Source organism: Eretmochelys imbricata, chromosome 2, assembly GCF_965152235.1.
Source record: "Eretmochelys imbricata isolate rEreImb1 chromosome 2, rEreImb1.hap1, whole genome shotgun sequence".
Lineage (NCBI taxonomy): Eukaryota > Metazoa > Chordata > Testudines > Cheloniidae > Eretmochelys > Eretmochelys imbricata.
The window spans coordinates 96,893,847-96,915,922 of NC_135573.1; the positions used below are offsets into that span (position 1 = coordinate 96,893,847).

A 22,076-nucleotide genomic window follows, 5' to 3' on the forward strand; every position below is an offset into this window, starting at 1 on the left:
ACCATTCATGATTTTATAGATTCAGGATTTTGTTGTTGTCTCTTGTCAGTTGTCTCTTTTCTATGCTGAACAGTCCCAGACTTTTTAATCTCTCCTCATCTGGAAGCTGTTCCATACTCTTTATCATTCTTGTTACCCCACTCTGTACTTTTTACAATTCTAATATATCTTTTTTGAGATGGGATAACACACAGTATTCAAGGTGTGGGCATACCATGAATTTACTTAGTGTCATTGTGATATATTCTGTTTCATTATCTATCCCTTTCTTAATGGATCCTAATATTTTTAGCTTTTTTGACTGAGGCTGTACATTGAGCAGATGTTTTCAGAGAACTATTCACAATGACTCCAAGATCTCTTTCTTTAGTGGTAACCGCTAATTTACACCCCATCATTTTACATGTATAGTTGGGATTACCCTGAGATTATGTTGTACACCCCATCATTTTATATGTATAGTAAACAGATTACCCTGGGATTATGTTTTCCAATGTGCATTACCACATATAGAAGAGATACCAGTTCTCTCTCCCCCTTCCAGTTAATATTTCTCTCATTCATTCATTGTGCATTATAACACTTTTGAAAAATGTTGAAAACAAACGAAATGATTAGAAACACATTTCAATAAAAATATTTCCTTTTGTTATTATAAAAGGTGCACAGTTGTGTGTGTATCTGAGAGGGAGAGGGCTTGGCACACTCTGAATTGTATTGCTCTGTAGGCACAGTCTTTCAACTTTTTTCCCATCTAACAACAGTTGTTAGAAAGAGAAACCAAATGTACACTGACAATGTCAAAGTTGTCAGGGATTTATAGGATTTCTTTGAAGCTATAGAAGGTTAATAATCTTTAGGTTGGAAGAGGGCGTTTTAACAGGTGGGGTAGACTGCTCCTTTTTATTGTTTGGGGTTTTTTTGTTGTTGTTTTGGGCTTTGTGTGTCCTGCTGCACTTGGAGTCAATAGGAATTTTGCTAGACACTTCATCAGGTTCCAGCCTATTTGATTATTATTGTATAAGGTCAACATTTTTAAACTTGGATGCCTAAAACTGTCAAAGTCAAGAGAAATTCAAGATTCAAAAGCTTCTTTCCCTTCCCCCTCTCATTCAACAACAGGTTAGGTGTGCACCACAGTAACATGCCCAGTTTATTTTCCCATGTTTCCACCCCCTAATAACCACCCTTTGGATGAAACCTTCTGAAAGGATTCAGACTCCATGCCATAGGAACTACTTCTGTTAAAGAAAGTCTTCTAGTCCTAGGATGTATGTTGAATATCCAGAACACTCAGTGATGAAAAAGAAAAAAACAGTACTTTTAAAGGTACTTAACAGCATGGACTTAAACGTGAATGGAAGGAGTCAAATTCGGAAGGCACAAGAGGAGTTATCCTTTCAAAACAACCTAAAATGAGCCTTAGCTCCTTCAAAGCATATTTAAAGTAGAAATCAAAACTGTAGCGGGATTATTTAGAATGGACCATCAAAGGAGCTCTCCAGTATCAGGATGAATGGAAAATGCAATAAAATGTGAGTTAGTTCACATATACACAGGAAAATATCAAATTTTTCGCAATGGTTAGATTTCTGGTTAGGAAGACGGAGACTGTTACAAGCAATCAGTGAAAAATGTTTCCATATTCTCACATGTACTGTCTTTAATTTCACGTACATCATAGTTAACACTTTGCACTGTGTTCTCTCCTGGCTGTAAATTCAGTGGATAGGTTTCTAAGCATGAAAAAGACTATATGAATATCGACTAGCTCTTAAAAGAAAACCAAAAAAAGAAATTCCTATTTTGAATTTTTACTCTGCATGTGGTATCTACATTATATAGTTCTGAGACAAGGTAGTGAGATCCCAATCCATAGCCTTTAGTGATGCAAAACACTGTCAGCTGGATAGCTCTGTGCATTGATAATGGAACATGGAGCATTTCCTATCAGATTGCCAGTGAGAAGCCAGGCCTGGTTGCTATCACACAACAATTCTTCAATGGTCTAGAAGAAATAATTTTTGTGGTGTTCATCTTATTTACTAGTGTGGTGGTGGCCATATCCCTATATCATCAGCACTATTAGTAGAGAAGCTAGGGCAGTGGTGGGCAACATGTCCTGGCGGCCCGCTGCTTCCTGAAGCTCCTGTTGGTCAGGAATGGCGCACTGTGGCCACTGGGAGCTGCAGGGGGCCATGCCTGCGGATGGTCAACTTCAGCAAAATGTCTTGTGGCCTGCAATCAGATTACCCTGATGGGCTGCATGCGACCCACAGACTGCAGGTTGCCCACCACTGAGCTGGGGTGGCCAAGCTATCTTTTCACCTGGGCAATGTGGGGGAATTTGCACTGTTTTGGTGTATGCTTAGACTATTCCAAGGATAATGAGTGGACTTCAGCAAGTGTAGCTGTCAGTTTGGCATGTTTCACAAGCATTACATTAGAAGTTTACAATACGGATAGGATGAATATTCATATCCAAAACAACAAATATATATAAATAAACAAGTACCTACCTGCATATTGTAGCAGCCATGTTTGATATACTGCAGCTCCAGACAAACTGCACTCTTGAGCTTCCCAGATATTTACAACTCAGAGTGCATCACACTTCTGGAACCCAGCATAATGCAATCCAGGGAATAGGTGCTGGAATTAGGTGCTGCACCCTTTGTCTTGAAGTAGTTTCCATCATATACAGGGTTGACAGTTTGGTTCAATGGCACTCAGCACCCCCACTATAAAAACTGTTCCAGCACCCATGCCCCAGGGCACAAACACTGGAAAATTCCCAAGGTGCAGTTTGAATGGAGCTGGAGACTCCCCTTCCCTGCCTTATGCAGCTCTCTCCCACTACTCTCCCCTGTTCCAAACCACCCCTCTCACCTTCTCTCTCACTCCCACACAGTCACTCGTTTCCCTGAGACAGCTGTAAAAGAGACCAGCCAGGTTCAAAGTCAGCCCAGCCTTGTGAAAGCCATAGTAACCACCACGTTCTGCTATTTATGACACACTGCTAGTTTGAATGTGACATCAGAGAAGCCCACTTAGCGGTTACAAGTATTTGTGCATGAGGGGGGAAACATCAGTAGTTCAAAGAGTTCCCATCTGTGAAACCATCTGCCCCTTCACTTACCGCTAGTGACAGTCAAGCTCATCACATGGGTTTTGTTTCCACCGTAACGACAGCGGTAAATTCCAGAGTCAGAAGCTGTAACATTTTGAATGACAAGAATGTCTCTCTCCTGAGTAGCACAGTCTATCATTGCACGCTCCTGGTAATCTGAACCATAGGTTTTCCCTTCTGACAAGTTACACAGGCCTATGGTATCCATCCGATCTGCTTTAATCCTTTCCCACATCACTTGCTGCACCAAACTTCCAACACTGTAAGGACATCTAAGCGTCACATTTCCCCCTGATTCAGTAATCGTGTGGTTGGTTGGCAGCACAGGTGCCTCAAAAGAATCTGTTAAAAGGAAAGCAAAAAAAGCGTTTATAATGGATACAGGTTACATTTAAGAGCAACAATCTATTCCAAGAAATACTGTTGTCTATATGCTAATACTTCATGTTAATACTAATTAAATTGGCTTAGAACAGAAGGATGTTTGAAGACCTCTGGTAATTTTAAAATACTTAAAGGTAACACATTATATATATATGCACACACACATGTGCACACACTATATTATTTCAAGTTTATTTTTAATGCATTACCCATTTACCCACATCGTTGAATAAATCCCCGGCCACAACAAAATTATAGTAACAATCAAGTTAAGATTCAGATGGCACTTTCCTTCTAAAAGTCTGTTTTTCAGTCACATTAATTTTTATTTTTCAGATTAATAAAAACCTGCCTGTTGTGACCTCTCAGCACATGTACTAAAAACTCAACCCCCTATATAGTTCCAAATCTACATTTATCAGATTACATAAGGTACCAGTTAATGAACTGAAGTTCTCCCAACCACAGCCCCAGAGCACCTCAAAAAATCTCAGACCGCCCACTGAGGAAAAACTTGCATGATAGCTAAACATTTGACTGTCCTGTGAAAGGTCAGTAACTCCCCAAATGAATTATTTTAGTTACCATCAGCTCAAGAAACTGACTTCTCAGTTGCACAAATTTCTTAAAAGAAATTCTTTTTAAAAATCCTCTTGCTGAAGTTTCTTAGCCCAGAAGTAGTTTTTGGAGTGAAATAGTTAGCTGGTTATAAATAAACAAAGCAAGAAAAAAAGTTCCTCTTCTTTAGAACAACTTTAAACAATCTTGGCATTCAGAGGACTCAATAACAGTTTGGTTTCTAACATTGATTTTTGGATGTATGTAACTCCTAAATGACAATAGGTATTTTTGTCTTGTTTGGAGACATTTGGTGCTGAAAGAGGTTGGAAATCAAGTTAGTGTAAAAGGAGCAGTCCAAGGTGCTCAGTGCACTCAACTTCCACTGGTGGTAAGGACTGAAGCGTTGGATCCCATATTACCTTTGTTCACTTCAGAAACTTGTCTCAAGATACGTTTCTCAAGCTTCTGCACGCGCTTGATACCATTAACATACATATGCGGGAGAGTGATGTAAAACAAAATAATACAAAATCACATTAAGTAGTTTAAAAACTGGCTAACTGACAGGTCTCATAATGTTATTGTAAATGGGCAATTTACACTGTACCTCAAAGTAGCACCTTCTAACCACCAGATTCATCATTCGTATATGGTTGTGATATTTCATACAAAGCATACCCCATACATGGTAAATAATGAAGAGAACAGGTCACTGATAGAGAACAATCTAAATTGCTTGATACACAGAGCACAAGCAAACAATCTGCATTTTATTATGACCTAATGCAAATACATAAATCTAGGAACAAAGAATGGAGGCCCAACTTACAGGCTGAGGGACTCTATCCTGGGAAGATGTGATTCCGAAAAGCTGGGGGAAGTGGGGGGGGTCATGGTCAATATGCAGCTCAACAGGAGCATCTAGTTCAATGATATGGTCAAAGGATTAATGTGATCCTTGGATGCACAAATATAGGAATATCAAGCAGGAGGAGAGCGGTTATATTGCCTATACATTTGACATAGTTGCAACCACTACTGGAATTACTGTCTCCAGTTCTGGTGTCCACACTTCAAGAAGGATGTTGAAAAACTGGAGACGGTTCAGAGAAAAGCACAAGAATGATTAAACAATTGGAAAATATGCCATATAGCCAAAAACTCAAAAAGCTCAATTTATGTAGCTTATCAAAAAGAAGATACAGGGGGTGACTTTTTTAGAGTTTATACAAGTACCTTCATGGGGAATAGAAATGTGATGAATAGAACTCTAATGGGAAAGGGTATAACAAAATCCAATGGCTGGCAGCTGAAGCTTGACAAATTCATCCTGTAAGGTGCAAATTTTTAACAAGAAGGGTAATTAACCTTTGAAACAACTTGCCAAGATCAACAAGATTAGATGTTTTTCTAAGAGACATGATATGGTTCAAATTAATTCAGAATTAATTCAGAGAAGTCTTCCTGGCCTGCACTATGCTTAGTCAGACTAGATGATCCCTTCTGGTCTTTACATCTATGACTTTATGAAAAGTGCTATTTCTTCATATTATATTAGTGGCCCAATAATATGCAACAGTTACCAGCAGTATACTGTTTTACAATAAAAGATCCTATTACAATACACACAGGAAGAATAGAGTTAAGGTGGCTATGGACCTTAGACCTATATTTTCAGACTTGTATGCACTTAAATATTTGATATTGTGCACTTCAGACTTGATATTACATTAACTTGGTTATTTTTGATATAATAAATATTAGGATAGGAAGAAAATGAAAATAATAGCCAAACATATTTTTAAAAAACAAAACAAATAAGGATAGCACTGAAATTCCTTGCCAATATGTAGCTGTTTGAGCATTTCATCATAAGCATTACCAACAGGGAAGAAGTCACATTCTATTTTTAAAATGATAATCTTTACTTTTCTCTCTCTCACATTTATACATAGGGCAACATACTGTAGAATAAAACCTATCTGCAGTCATTTAAACCTGTGAAAGTGGGTGTAAAACGCTGCCATTCTGACACGGTAGTATTTTACACATACTGTGTATAGGTGATCCCAGAAGGTGCACGGTAGTGGAGAATCAGGCCTACATATTTCTAATTAAACGCTCCCAATACATGGATCAAAAATACTGCACATTTGGAGCTTTTGTTTTATTTAATTAGCTCTCTTTATCTTGACACGGGTATTAGCTCAGTACTTTCCTCCTCCTCCTCCATGTAACAACTTTCTTTTTTAGCACATCTCACTATATACTTACTTCTTGCTTTGTGTGGGATGAGTGTGCTAGACTCTCTGAATAAGTTTTTCCCTGCTAATGCTGGAACTAATTCAGTCACAGTCAGAGCTATCTTCTAGTCTCCTCATATCTTGCAGCCATGGACCCTTCTCCATGGTTTGAGGCCACTAGAAATGTGAAAGAAAATTTTTATGTTTGTCTCTTGAAAGTCTCTAGCCATTTTTCTTGCTATGGTAGCCTTGAAAATGTAAATAGATATAAACCAATGTAATTTAATTGCTAGGGTTTAAGAGGACGAACAGCTAAGCTCAAATTCTGCAACAGGAAGTTGGCTGGCATGAGGGATTCCAGTATTTATTCTCAACATCCTGTAACAAAAAGTTCCAGGTGTAGGGTTGAAAGGGCTTTTTGTTTTGAATTGAAAAAGTTAATTTATAGTTTAAGAAAGTTTTAAAAATCAAAATGAAATGGTTCAAAATTATCTAAACAAAAATTTTTTTGATCTGATCTAAAAAAAAAAATCAGATTTTCAGCTTCTGAAAATTTTCAATATTCCTACTTTTTGTTCTGATCAGACATGGGGAAGTTTTTAAAAATTTTGAAAATTCTTGCAGGTTGAGAGAACTGTTTCCTGCACAGCTCTAGTATTTTTCTCATTCTTTGGACAACCCCACCTAATTTTGGTTTCTTCACTGGCAAATGGTTCAGACATCAGGCTCTCCCCCTCCCAGCTAGTTTTTCATTCATTTTTAAAGTCAGTATATATGACTTTATTACTGCTTATCACAAGTTGCACTAGTTCAAGATTTACAGTCTTGTAAACCTTATATTCGTTCTTGAGTTTAACTTTACTGTATAAACTTCACACAACTCTTTTTTTAAATTTTTGATATAGAAAGACAATTACAGTAACCTTAAACATCGATCCTGCCAACATGAGATAGACATAGCTCAGTGAACTGAAAGAAAATGCATAATGATAACATACGTATTCTTGTGGCTTTGCACATTGCTTTGTCTATTTTGACCAGTTTATTTTTGGATACATTTAGATTTTGCTTTGCATGGTGCTGGAAAATTTCGCAACTGATTAGAGAAACAATGGGATCCAATAGATAGCTCTCTTGAGTCTCTTCTAGTACCCTGAAATCTGTTCCCAGATTGGTCTCATTTTAATTCTTTGCAGAATGAGGATAATGACACTTAGCCTTTGCAAAGTGCTTTGAGATCCTATGATGAAAACTTAATTATTACTATTGCTATGTTCATACATATACACTCAGGCAGGGTGATGCAGGCTGATGCTTGGCAGGCGCACATTCTGCCTAGCAACAGGCAATCTAAGTCAAGCCGTGAGTGCACACGGTTGCTGTGGGGAGCACTCCACCTGAGTTCATCACTAACAGTCAATATCAGTGTGCTTACACTGCCAATGGGTAGGGATCAGGGGCACCTTCACAAATTACTTTTTCATATTTTTCACATCCCTGTGGGTAACAACAATTTTGCAGCTATTTTTGCTCCTACTTACTTTTTCAAAGACAAATAGATATGGGGGAACCTCAGCAGGTTCCGAGGTTCCACTTGATTAGCATAAACCATTACACAGCCTTCACTCCAAACACCCTCTCCCTTCTCTGCCAAGAATAAGGAGGATGCTTTTAATGGATTCTTGTTTTACTTTGATCTAATCCAGAGCTACCAACAAAATATTTCAATTTTGAATCTGCACTGTACAATCCTTCATTTTATTTTGATTCTTTCCAGATGTTACAGGTTTCCTCCTTATTAAAAATAAGGCAGGTTGTTTCATACTAAGCTTCTTAATTCCAGATAGATAAATAAGAGTAACCTATATATCACCAGTGTTTTTTACTGTACTTTTCATCTCCATTTCCTTCTTCCCTTATTAAATTCCCAATTATACTGTTTAGTTGTCACACTAGCCAAAAGAAAGGCTCATCTTTAGAGACAGCAGTGGAAAGGGGATCTAGGACATTTAAAGAATATTAACTGGTAAGCTCCTTTCAGTGGACTCCACTGAAGTACTGGAAGTCCAGCGTCCCAATTTATAGTTCCCCTCACACTTTGCTCATCTCCTATCTGGGTTCATTCTGCAGATTAGTCATAAAATGCGGTATATTTTCCCAGCACAATGTTTCTCAGTCTGTTCTATGGAGCCTATTACCCAGCTCCATAATTTTAAATATTTTAAGTTACCATTGTACACTTTCCACTTCCCTCCACCACTGCCTTATGTAATAATATCCATAATCAATTATCTCAAAATTTAATTAATCACATTTATTCTTTAGGGAAAGGGGGGAAAACAGCTTTGGATCTAAGCTACTGGGTGTTACAGAGGTAATGGTGGATAGTGCAGATATTATATGCTTAAGCCAAGGTGAATTCAATTGCTGTTGCAGCAGTATAATGCTGTGGAATAATAATTGGTAAAATAAATAATTTTTTGTCATATACATAGATATATTCAAAAAGATATAATTTGACAGCAGCCTTAAAATTAAGAATGTGCTATGCCTAGAACAACCTTCACATTTCATACTGCTAGCCTATGAACCAGATTCCCATGAAGCTTTGCAGTTATGCTAAGCAAGGAAAATTTCCAGTGTCTTGTATTACTCCTAGGGGAAATTCTGAGCCAAAAAATTAAAAATTCTGCACACATTATAAAATTCTCCGTATTTGTCAAAATAACAAAATATAATCACGCCAGTTTCAATTATAGTATTTTATTAATTTATTTCAAATACCTGTCAGCAAGTATGTCTGTAACAACACAGACAATAAAAAAGATTCAGGAAATGTTTTTTGACAAACAGATTCCTTACTCAGCATAATAATGCAAAATTTTGAGTAATAATTCATTGAAACTATAATACAGAAACCTATTTCCTAGACCCTTCAGAAATAGTGCAAAGGCTTGGGGGAGTCACAGGTAATGGAGGAGCTAAGGGAGAGGGAAGTAATTGCTGGGAAGGAGCCTAGGAGTGAACCTGGAGGGTTGTTGCGTGTGGCTGGGAAAAGTATGGAACAGGTTTTTTCTGGGGTGGGATTGTTAGAGAGTTGGGGAGCCTTGCCCATGCAGACCCTGACTGATCCCTAGCCTCATCTGCCCATCTCCATGTGTCCCTGCAACCCACTCCCCATTCAGCCAGCATAGCTGCCCCTGTCCCCATTCAGCCACCCCCCACATGGCCCTGCATCCCCCTACCCAGTCCCGTGTGGCCCTGAACCCCCTCACATTCAGCCCCTGGCTCAATGTTGTCACCCCACTAGCTCTTGTGCCCTCACCCCAGTCTGTCCCCTCGACTAGGCCGGTCTGCGTGACACCGTCCACTCAGCAGCCCCATGTGCCATGCTGTCTGTCTGTCTCTCCCCCGCTCCCCCCGCGTATCCAATGCCTCCTCACCTGGCCCTGCGGGCGTGGCGTTGTGAAGAAGGCAGCCTCTGCCCCTTCCCTCTCTGTGGCTGGCTGCTCCAGCCTGTGAGTCAGCTGCCCTCTTTTCGGGTGCCACATCAGCCCCTGGTCAGTGAAAGGTGTAATTGAAGTTTCCCTTCCCCTCCCCGTCAGAATCAATTATTCGGGGCCCGGATGGCAGGGGGAATCTGCAGGGGACATTAATTCTGTGCTTGGCAGTGGTACAGGACTAGTGTATATGTTAATACATTATGCCACATTTGACTAAAAATAAATGTGCTTATTAGGAAAAATACGATTGGTTCTGTTTCTTGAGTACTGGTTATAAATTATATCAAAGCTAAAAAAAAGGGAAGAAAGCGACAGACACAGTATAAACAAGTATGGTTTAAAAATAAAGTAGTTTTGTAATCACTTTATAACAGAAAAAAATCCACAATTGCTGCAAGGCTGTTCTTCAAATTAGTAACATTAACTTTTCTGTGTTGTTCTTTCTAATACTTCGTTAAATAAGCTAATTGAGCCTGGTTATCTGAGGTCTTATATCCTAATACCTGTAACAATAACATCCCATTTTCTTCTTCCAAATATCCCTTCTTTCAAGCAATCTTCCATATGCTGTTGTTCCTAATGAATAAATATTGAGGGTTTTTTATAAATCAGTTTTAAAAAGTGGAACTAATACATAAAGAAACTACATGACCTTTTATCATCTAGGCAATCTTGCCACTGCTTTCTCCAGTTCCAACTGTCATTTCGTGTCTACCTAGAGATTGAGAGAACTTCAGGGCTGAAAACCTTCAAGTTTCCTAATGGCAATTTCCCTACACTATGTATATGATCATGCAAAGTTCTCCTGTGCTACGCTTTACATTTTCATTTAAAAATGTGAAAATAATTTCTACCACGTTCCTGTGTAGATGCACCAATAATATTACAGCTAGAGTTAAGAACTGATCTAATTAAGGAATCTACCAAGATACTGTCATATTTGCAAGGTGTCTAGCTACATTGTTTTTCCATATATTTTCCAAAGTGATTGCCTATTTTCATCCTTTATAGCAGGACATTTGGTCTCCAGCCGGGCACAAGTATCTGGGACATTGATCCTTCTCTTCAAGAGAAGGATCAGAGTTGGCAATGTTATCATAATTAGAAAAAGATGTCCCACTTAGGGTGCCACGGAGATTTTCTGTAAAGACTCTAGCACAATGATTTCTGAACGGCACATGAAAACCAAAAGCCTGGAGATGAAAGGACTCTCCCTCACTGCACAATAAAAAATTGTGCAAACTACTGTATTCAGGATTTCTAGAAAACAACAACAATACACTTGCACAAAGAGGAATAAATTATTTTATATATATATACATTATAAATAAACTTTATTTCAGTTGCCATTACAAAAAATATTTTCCATCATTGGAAAGACTCATCCAAATTACCTGTCTTGCACACTTTGCTCACTATAGGATATCTTGCCTCCTATGTATGTTCCATTCCTTTCCCCCTTGAATGAACCCTTTTACCTGAGCATGCCAGGGGAGGACATATTCTTCCACAACTAAATCCCTCCACATAGCCTTTTGTACTAGTTTAACCTGAAATTTGTTTAATTAAATCAGTGCAAGTCTGTATGTAGACAAAAGTATCGGAATAGAAGAGTGATGGATCTCACAGCTTATTTTAGCCCTAGACGTCTCCTGCCTGCAAAAAGAGGACGAAAAGAGTATTCCTCACAATCTGAGCCTCTTCTTAAGAGGAGAAATGGGTTCGTTCCACCTGTTTCTTTTCCCCCACCTCCTCTACTGAAGGGAAATGGTGTACTTTCAGTCTGTAGCACCCCCCACCCCCAGAAAACAAGCAGCAAAAAGGAAGCCATTAACAACCAGATCTCTAGGAAGGGCAGCCTCGTTTGGTCTGAGCCGCTTCCTTCTTTTTTATTAATTGTTAACATGCTTGGCACTGTAGAAGACACACACTGTCCTTTGCCCTTGGGAGCTCACATCTAAGAGAGAGATAAGGAGAGAAGGCCCCTCAGGATCATCTCTGCTTTCCAGCTACTGAAAGTGGCTGATAATTTTTCACTACAAATCTATGAACCTCATTCCATAGTAAGGCACAGATAAGCTGAAAAAATGTTATTTAAGGTGAATAAGGACATTGTAAAGAATATATATCATGTACTGCTTTAAGCAAACATAAGAACAGTAATCTAGAAGGTAGTGCTTAGTGTCAGTGTATAATTGCACTAGTTAAGAACAATTGCTCTCTCTCTCTCTGCTATCACAGAGCAGAGCATACCACTCTTTAAAATGTGATAATACTTAATAGGTACATCTGGCATTGAAACACTATTAATAAACTTCCTCTCATATTTAGCATTGATCAGGAAATGTATCCCCCTGGGACAAACAATCTATTGTCATTGATTGTTTGAAGCACAAATTTAGTCACAAATTAAAAACTATTTCTGTTTGCATTACTCTCTTTCAGAGAGAGCACTCAAATAAACTTTTTCCAAGACATAACAGGTGACGTACAGAATTCACATCATGAGATTTTAAAGTAACTCTGGGCATAAACAGAATATTCCATTTTCAGTTCAAAGCATAAAATAAGAGTGCTTTGGGGAAAGGAGCAATGATTCTGTTTTACCTTCTAAATGCAAGAAAAGAAACTGGGAATTCTTGGTTAAACTTTCCGTACAAACAATATTTTGAAATAAGCAATGAAAGTTCCCCAAGCAACTTTAATTCTATCACTATGTACCATTGCTCTGGACACACACCATAAAAGGATGTCTCTGGTTTTACCACTAGTTTTCATTTTAAACCTTGTATGCCTTGACAGTTAAGTTATAAACTCTTCCCTCGACTGCAGATTTAAGAAGCCCACTTTGTTTAAGTAATAGGATATACATAGATTAATAACAAAGGCGTAGTGTATAGGAATCGACTACTATCCCTTCAAATACCTTGAATACTCTAGTGGTGCTAACCATGTTTTCTATGTTTTAGAAACCCCAAGAACCCAACCAGAGAACTAGAGCAGTGTATACAGTTAGAAAGGCCCTGCACACTGCTTATATTCAGTAAATATACTTGAACTCCACTATGCCCATAGAGTTCTGTCTTATCAGATTTGTTGTGTAAAGAGCAAACCACATGACGAAAGGCAAGCAAGCCATCTGGACCTGCAGTGAGCCTGGCCACTGAGGAAACTCCGGCTGCCAATGAAAAGCGAATCTTTTTACACCTTCTCTTAGCCAGAAGGCTGTGCCACAGTCATTCCTAATGTCTCCACAGTCATTCCTGTTTCCATCATCTTCAGACAGAACTACTCTAACTCACTCTTACCTGAGTTTAGAGTCAATCAAGACAAAAAAACTGGAGTGAGTACACCTCACAGCAGCTCAAGTCATTAGCAACAAAGGCTGACATAGGCATCGAGCACCTGTGCTTTCTAAATGACACAGGCTCCCAGGACTCTTCCAAAAAAAGAATTTTAAAAGGCTTGGTCCTAATCTACAAAAGACTTGTTACACTGGAACCTAGGTAAGCAGTACCTCAGCGAATGCCTTGCTCTCCCCAGGAATAACACAACACTGGGAACAGAACACTTTTGGTGCTAGGATATCAGGAATGATCAGGCTGAGCCCAAGCCAGCTGTCATTCAGATCAGATGGTAGAACCTACTGTTTCAGTAACTTCCACCCACAAAAATAAATGCCCTTAAAATAAATAATCAAGTGCACAAATCCATGTTCTTTTGTCTGAAGGATTAGAGAGAAAGAAAATTTTTTTTCTGGGCTCTTGTGCTATTTTAGATACCATACTGATAAGTACAACATAAAAAACTCCTAAGTACACGTAGATGGGTAAATTAGATATACAGGATTCAGACTCTGTAACATTTCCACAATGACAACTGTATGAGAAAAGCAGTATGACATCGGACAGGTCTTTGTGTGTATGTGTAGCACACGAAACAAGACGTTGATGTTGCCGTTTCTCAAAAAGAGGTGAATAAGAGGATAGTCTGCAGTTGCGTAGGCGATGCAATGTAGGAGTTTTGTGGTGTGAACATGAGTATGGTGCGTTCCAGGTGAGAGAATGGGAGTAGGTGCCTCATACTTTTGTGTGGAAGATGCAGCGTGTAGGCATGATTATCTCATCATTTTGAGTGGTGGGTTGGCAACAGTACAGTGACATATAAATGGTTGTTTGTGGTATCTTAACTGTCTATTTTCCATACTTTCAGATGCTTGATTTTGTTGATTCTTTTCAGTTTATCATTGTCTTAGAATTTCTTGTCTTTATTTTGTTTTTTTATTTAAATGGTCTAAATTTTTCTTTCCTTCCAGAACTCCTAGGTGTTTACAATCTAAACTTTAGCTTAATTAAGTCTTTTGGATGAGGATTTTGTTAGTTTTTAATCATTATTATTTATGTAATAGCAAAAATTACTCTGTGACCTCTTGAGTTACATTTTACAAGTGTAGATATACCAAACTTCATATCCCTTATCAGCTCATCTACTGACTTCAGAATATCCAGCAATCGGTCATAGACCTGGCAGGGGTCAAAGTGCATTCTCCCAGTGAAATTCAGCAGCATCTGCAGAATCTAAGCTTCCATTTAGGGTGGTTGGGGCAGTTCTAGCCTTTATGGTCCTAAAGAAAAACTCCCAAACATTAACAGAGTGCAAACATGTACAGTGCTGAGTATGCTGCAGGAAGAACGCCTGAAACATAGCTATATGGGACAGGCAAACTCCCTACATTCAGCTCAATTTGTGGCATATTAATGGAGCTTTCTTTGTGGTTTTTTTGGGGTAATAGGAAGTGGTTGCGGTTCACACAAGACAGGAATACTACTAAAAAGGCCCTTAAAGAACTTCTCTAAACAGCTTGGTGTACTCTCAGACCACAGCAAGACACACTATCACAAAAATAACACAGAGCTGGCAAACGTTTTCCTGGTGGACACTAGAGTTTTCAAATGCCCTGTATAATCAAATCAAATAAAGACAGAATGTACCATCAGGGTCTCTACAGTAATATTCTAGACGTTCACTATTTCGTCCACTTAAAGATGCTTCACTCACATATTTAAACAACATATTTGGTGTTTACACTAAAAATGCCAGTAGTTATAATTGGTGCTTAAGTATTTCAGCAAATACAACTAAAATGAATGTGGACAATCAACAGATTAGCTACTTGTTGCCATATTTACTCAATGACAATCCTCAGGAGTCCTGCCTTGAGCCTTGCATTATCATTTATACCAGTGCAAAGTGGATGTAAAATGCCACCAAATCAGAATGTTAGCAATTTACCCTGACTTTGTTCTCACTTTGCTTGGATGTTAACCTACTATCCAAGGTGCAAGGTAGAGGATAATCCAGCTCAAGGCCTCTACAGAGTATAAGATAGGGCTGACTAGAAAAACGAGGATTCTATATCACACATGTATGTGTTTTTATTCCAGATCTGGCAGAGCAGGGACTTGAACCAGAGTTTCCCACGTCCATAGGCACACAGACCTGGATGGGACTTCCTGGGTCATCGATTCCAGTCCCGCTGCTATGATAAGCAACCCCATCATGTCATCCCATTCATAAAATTTATCAAGCTCCATCTTAAAACTAGCTAGTTTGTTTGCCCCCACTAACACTATTGGGAGGTAATTCTAGAACCTCGCTCCTCTCATGGTTAGAAACCTTCTATTTTCCAAAGGTACTCATAACAAATGTATATGCATTTAGTGTTGTGCAAAAATTGTTCTTTAGGTTGTCCTTTACCTCCCTCCCCAATATATTTATAGAGAGTAATAATATCCCCTTCTCAGCCTTAGTTTTGCTAAACTAAACAAGCCAAGCTCTTTTAGTCTTCCCTTGTAAGACAGACTCCCCATTCTCCTGATCATCCTGGTACAGCCTTTTTCTGTACCTGTTCCCATTTGAATTCCTCTTTCTTGAACATGGGTGACCAGAACCATACACAGTATTCCAGATGCCATGTTCAAAGGTATTACTACTTTCCCCCTCTCTCTGCTGGACAGACCTCACCTCACACTTGCCTTTTTCACAGCTATATCAATTGGTGATTCAAGGTTATTTTCTACAACTAGCTCTTTCTTAATGTCCTCACTACTTACCAAAACCAAGTCTAAAACAGTATTGCCATCACATTCCAGGTGAGTGTCCTAATGCTAACTAACTACTGGCTATTCTAGGATGGGTCTCTCTTTCTCCTGGCCTCTTCACCCCATTCCCATACCTCCCAATGCTGGATCTGAACAACCTTCCTGATGAAATTTTTAAAATTTGGGGGAGAACTGAAAAGTTTCCATGAAAAGTTTCAGTTTCAATGAATCGGCATTTCCCAACAGAAATTTTTTTTCCAAAAAATTCCTAACCAGCTCCACCAACAATGGTAGAGATAACAGCAAGGAAAGGAATCCATATCCAATACTGTTAGTGTAATGCTGGCTCAGTACTAGCCTAACAGTTGTTCACAATCTTCAAATAGAACTTAGACTATGTGTGATTTTAATTATGTCTACAGTTTCTGTAGAACACTTCTCTTCCATTCTAACTAATCTGGAATTTAAGTGATGCACTACAGTGCCTGAGAATTGTCTGAATAGAGTACTGTTGATATTTTTTTTATTATAAAGAATGATCCAAGACACTTAGGGCTTATCTGTGCACAGAAGTTGTGCAAGTTTAAAATCTGATTTAGATAAATTAGTTAAAAAACAAAACTCTGTGGACCCCTTACGTTGGTTTAAAACTGGCTATATAGTTTAGCTTGTGCCTGTAAGTTTACCACTGCAAGCTGAACTGATATAAGCCAAGTTTCCACTGATCTAAGAGTTCCCACACAGAAAAAGTTATAGTGGTTTAAATAAAATTAGTATAAAAATCACACCTTTAGTTTAACAGATGAAACTTTGCATGTAGAGTATGCCTAACAAAATGATAGAAAATACAGCTTTTGAAAGGGAAAAAAAAAGAATTTAAAATATTTTTTGGGTAAAACTTCAGATCTCATTCAGTTCACTGTATTTCATAAAGATGGAGCTTATTGCAAAATCCCAGATCTGTCATTCCAACAAATAGAAGAAGTGAGGTTCATAATGTCTGCAGACAATGTATAAAAACTTCAAAATACCCAATTGAACAAAGAAACTAAGCCTTTTGGAAAAGTGATGTCCATTAAAAGTCAGTAAAATACAAATTTTAACAAAAATCTTAACTCATGAAGTCATTGTTACTCAAAAACAGCCTCAAATGTCTACTAAAGTGACCCTTCTGATATAAGAAAAGGAGGACTTGTGGCACCTTAGAGACTAACCAATTTATTTGGGCATAAGTTTTCGTGAGCTACAGATGAATGCATTCCGATGAAGTGAGCTGTAGCTCACGAAAGCTTATGCTCAAATAAATTGGTTAATCTCTAAGGTGCCACAAGTCCTCCTTTTCTTTTTGCGAATACAGACTAACACAGCTGTTACTCTGAAACCTTCTGATATATTGGCCAGATTTGTGAATAAAAGAATACTGCCTCAATAACAGCTATCTTTTTACAGGTACTCAGAGTTACTTGATAATGGAATTTATGCTGCAGGACATGAAGCAAAACAGAGGGAACTATAATACTTTGCTCTCATATAGCACTTTTCATCCATAAATCTCAAAGCATTTTAGAAAAAAAGTCAAATGTGACTATCTCCATATTAAAAGTAGAAAAACTAACACAGCAATGTGAAACTAAAAGCAAGAGGGGAAGTGACTTGCTCAAGATCGTATACTGCTGGTCAGTGGCAGAGCTGGGACTAAAACTCAGGTCTCCTGAATTATAGTTCAGTGCTTTATTTGCCAGATCATCCTATCTTCATTGACTCCACGATTGTATATATTTATATCTATAAAATTAGATATAACTGACAGAAAATGTTCTGCTATGATCTTGCTGTGATAGATATCTTTTATCTATTTTTTTTATCTATCTTATTTTTAATTGTTTAATGCATGTGGTAGAATAAAGTTATAAGGCATAGACTCCAGTGGTAAGGCAGTTCATTCCATTTAGACCGATGTTTACATTCACCTTTAGGGAAGCAAATAATTCACACAATTGTTCTTATTCCCAGGCTTAATTTTTCTAAATGAAAAAAAAAAAGTTATTTCTATGTGACATTTATTCTCTCTCTTGGCAGATTAAAGAGAACATCTGAAGAAATTTTTTTAAAAGCGCTAAAATGGCGGGGGGGGGGAATCCCTAACACTGAGCATACCAAACCTCATGATATCATTTTTAGATAGTTACCTCTGACAACGGCTGCAATTTTAACTGGGATTTATAATTTGCTGATATATGTGAAGGGGATGCCATTTGCAGATATTATACTGTGGATTAATTTCCCAAAGGAATGAGGTGGAAGCCTTGTTTCTTGAGGAATTTTAAGTTAGACTGGCCAAAGCACTCAAAAATACAGATCTGGGCACAATCCTGAAAGGGCAGAGTGATGGAGCGAAGGACCTATAGGTCTCTTCCACTTTTAATTTTTTAGATTTTATGGGAAATCCCTGTCAAGAAAGGGTAGACTTGCTCAGAGCTCAAATTGGGATTGGTCACAAAGGGTCACCAACCTTTTCCCTTTTTTCTTGAGACAGCCATGTTGTTCTTTACTTTTTTTGTTTTAAAGTAAGCTTTGAACTCTCATGGCTATGAAGTGGAAGCTAGTGGGACATCTGAGCCCTACCAAGGGGTGGATCCCACATAGCCCAACAGGACAACCATGCCTCCTCACTGACTATCCATGCACCTTTTCCCTTTCCCAGAGTCGTGAGGGCCTAACCTGGTCAGGAGTATGAGCCTGAGGCCAGGTGGCTTTCTCTCTGATTAACAACTGCTGGTCCTCCCTCTGCTGAACACTGTCTGCAGGCAGACAGCACTGTATCTTTTCAAGTTTTCAAACCTCTCTTTGCAATTCAAGGCCTAGAAATCTTTTTCTTTTCCCCTGAAGTGAAAACTTAGATTTTGACATCATCGCACGGCTCATGCCAGTCTCTTAGGTGCACCAAGATTTTTGCCTATGCTTCAATCTGGCACTATCCCGGGGTGTATTTGAATATCACTGAGAGGGAACCAACCAAGGTACCTATGATCATGTTTTGAACATCTGCACTGTGTATTGTACATTGCATCTCAAGTAGCTGAAGCCCATTAATAGCTTCCAAGACCAGAAGGCTGTGATCATCCAGTCATGATCCTCGGTAAGTTGTTCCAGTGGTTAACTGCCAGCCATTATACTTGCCTCTGCTAGATGGAAGAGCCCATTGTCAAATGTGTGTTTCCCATGTAGGTACTTATTGACTGTAATAAGTCCCCCCTTAACCAAAAGCACCATTTTCTTTCCAATTCAGGCCCTGAACATTGTGCTATTTAGGTGCAGGATCTCCCAAATTCATTAATTCCATGCTACACCATCACAAACTGAAAACTCTCCATGACTCACTCGGTGCTTGTTCTGGTTTTAGGGCATGGTAGCTACTTTAGCCAGCTGAACCAGTGCTTGGAGACAGGTAAAAAGTTACAAGGAAGAGCTTCTGACTCTTGTAGTCTTTAGTCTGTCAGGGTGTAAGTCCAACAAGTCTCAGCTAGACCTCTGTTTGGTTTTGGCTTTTTATTTGTTAGAGGTGGTGGGTCAGTGTGTGTGGGATGCAAGAACTGAATACAGATATAGGCCACTGACCCATTGGTCTCTCTGTAAATGGCACTGCTAGCCAATGTGCTGGAGTCAGGGTTACATATCTGTGCCTCACAACTTGCTAAATGAAATACTGGAATAGATGGCGTGTAAAAACCACTTCCTAAGCTCTGCAAATAGTATCACAAGAAGTTAATAAAAAAAATGTTCAGGTGTTTGCTGGTGTCATCACTGATATTTTCATATTGACATTTCACCAAAGGAAAGAGTAGAGACCACAAACTTTCCTTCCACTGCTCTTTGGTTTCTATTACAATTCTTTTTAAACCTCCTGTGTTTCAATTAATTAAAAGAATAGGATTAGGAAAGTCAAATGTACCAGTCAGATATTATTTAAAATCACTTTTAAAACTGAAAATATTTACTATTTTTAGGGGACCTAATTGTTTGGTTTAGCCTTTAGAAACAATCTCTAGGCTGAGTGATATAAACCATATTAAAAGTTCTGTGGCTTTAGAGAAGATTTTCAAAGGCTCAAATTAGCATTTGGTCCCTATGGCCCTTAGGAAATCTTCCCTCTTATCCTTCAAGCAAAGAAGGATTGTCTTTCCCTCCAGAACCTTTTAACTTTGCATTTTGGTCTCTTTAGAAGATCAGTAAAGACCCCTAATCTAACAAGAGAAATAGAACAAAAAAGCCGCTACTCAGGGATATCACTGAAGGAAACCATTGGCGAGGGTAAGTATGGAGCTCCACCCTGGATTTATCAATGACTGACTGTTACAGGTGCAAGGTGCAGCTAATGAAGCCTTCCCTGCTGTTGGCAGACTGCTAACACAATCCCCATACTTGTTTCAGGGGAAAAAATGCTCCCCTCACCTGGTAGACTGATTGATGGCTACATAACAGGTATAGTCATTTCCATCCCAGAATTTCTGCTCTAGCTAAAACAACTTTTGGGGCAGGGGGGAAAGAAACAGAATTAGCAAGTTTTAAAAGTGTTGTTTTAGTCAGGAAAGTAACTGTGTAAAAACAGCATCTTCTCATTCCCCACATCTGGTCACTATGCTGACAAAGAGAAGTTTTTACAATTGACAGAGCTAAGATAGGTAGGGAAGGATGACCTGGATTCCACCTCAACAAAAGTGTCATCTTAAACCCAAGTGCAACATCTTCATTCTGGAGGAAAGGCGAGAGGTAGAGAGAATACAGGTGTTTAGATCTCAGGCTGAGCCTGGAAGTCAGAAAAGTCTTCTCTCATATTTGACCTGGGATTAACGTGAAAGAATATTCACCGTGGGATAATATGGATCCCCCAAATATCATTTTTATACAGCTAACTCTGACTACAACTGCAACTTAAACTTATAAGGATACTGAAATAAATGAAGGATAGAGGACAGAGTGCAGGAAAGGAAGATGGAATTTAAAAAGGAAGTGTCCCACTAGCAGCTACTGGATTCCAACTGTTAGAGGCTAAATTCTCCTTTCAGCTCATCATTGCCTGAGAGGGAAATACCAAAAAAAAAATTTAAAATGGAGATACGAAGAGTCAAATTTTACCACAGTAGCTCTAACCGTCTGGAACAGGACACAGACTTTCACTGGTCAGCAGTTCAAATGTAGCCCAGGTTGAGTAGTGACCAAAATGTATTATCTTCTGAAAGCTGTTCAATAGCCTGCACAAAATGAATTTATGTTTGTAATCCAGCTCCTAGTAGATAGATGTTATTAACTGGCACTAAGCGTCCTCACTGCTGGCAGTCTTGACAGAAGAGCCAAACAAACAACTACCTTGCTGCTCCCACCTCCAGGGCACAGCAAGAAGGAAAGGATCCTCCAGCTTTCCTCTCCCACAGGGGCAAGGAGAGAAAGCAAACAATAAGAACAGTCAGCAACTACAGGGATAGGTGAAACCACATGGGCCCCTTCCCTCTCCTGTACAGACTTTCATTAACATGGCTATGACTTCCTCCTCTCCCCGACTTTAAACAATGTCCATTTGGAGAGAGGGATTTTTGTTTGTTTTTTACCCTTTCCTAACAGTCTCCCTTTTGTAGTCTCTTCATTCCTAAATGGCTAATTACTCTGTCATTCTGTTTCTGAAGAGCTTCTAAAGGAATTAATCCTGGGGCAGAAGGACTGATGACCAGGTAGTGTGGACCCAAAAGCACGTACCCCAAAAAAGTACAATCTACGTTGGCGACAAGGGCTAATTTCATACATGTAGTGAGGTTGCAATGTCATGAGATATTATTTCCCAATGGAAATGGCTCACTGATGTTGCAATGTGCAATATTCTCTAAAACCCTGTCATTGCTAAACCCTTGTCATGGCAATTAAATAAATTTGTATCACTGCAGTGATGTCTTCCCTCAAACATTCAGCTCTTCTCCTTTGTGATATATGTTGAGCACCCCTAACTTGGATCCCTGGCAATGTAATTATTTTCTGAAATGGTAGCAAGCAATCTCCAAATTACTCCATTTCCACATAGCAGAGCAACTGAATCATCCACCAAATTCTGTTACCAAAAGGAGAGCCCAGATCTTTCCTAACTTTGTATATATTTACATTTACC

The 22,076-nt window shown here is 38.8% G+C and overlaps 1 protein-coding gene across 1 annotated transcript in view; it reads right to left on the reverse strand.

Moving 5' to 3' along the window:
- Window positions 1-22,076, reverse strand: part of CD226 (CD226 molecule) — a 38,428-nt gene that overhangs the window by 15,563 nt on the left and 789 nt on the right. Inside the window, exon 3 of the mRNA XM_077809079.1 lies at window positions 3,140-3,472. Within this exon, the coding sequence (XP_077665205.1) occupies window positions 3,140-3,472 (333 nt within the window). The remainder of the gene's footprint in view (window positions 1-3,139; window positions 3,473-22,076) is intronic.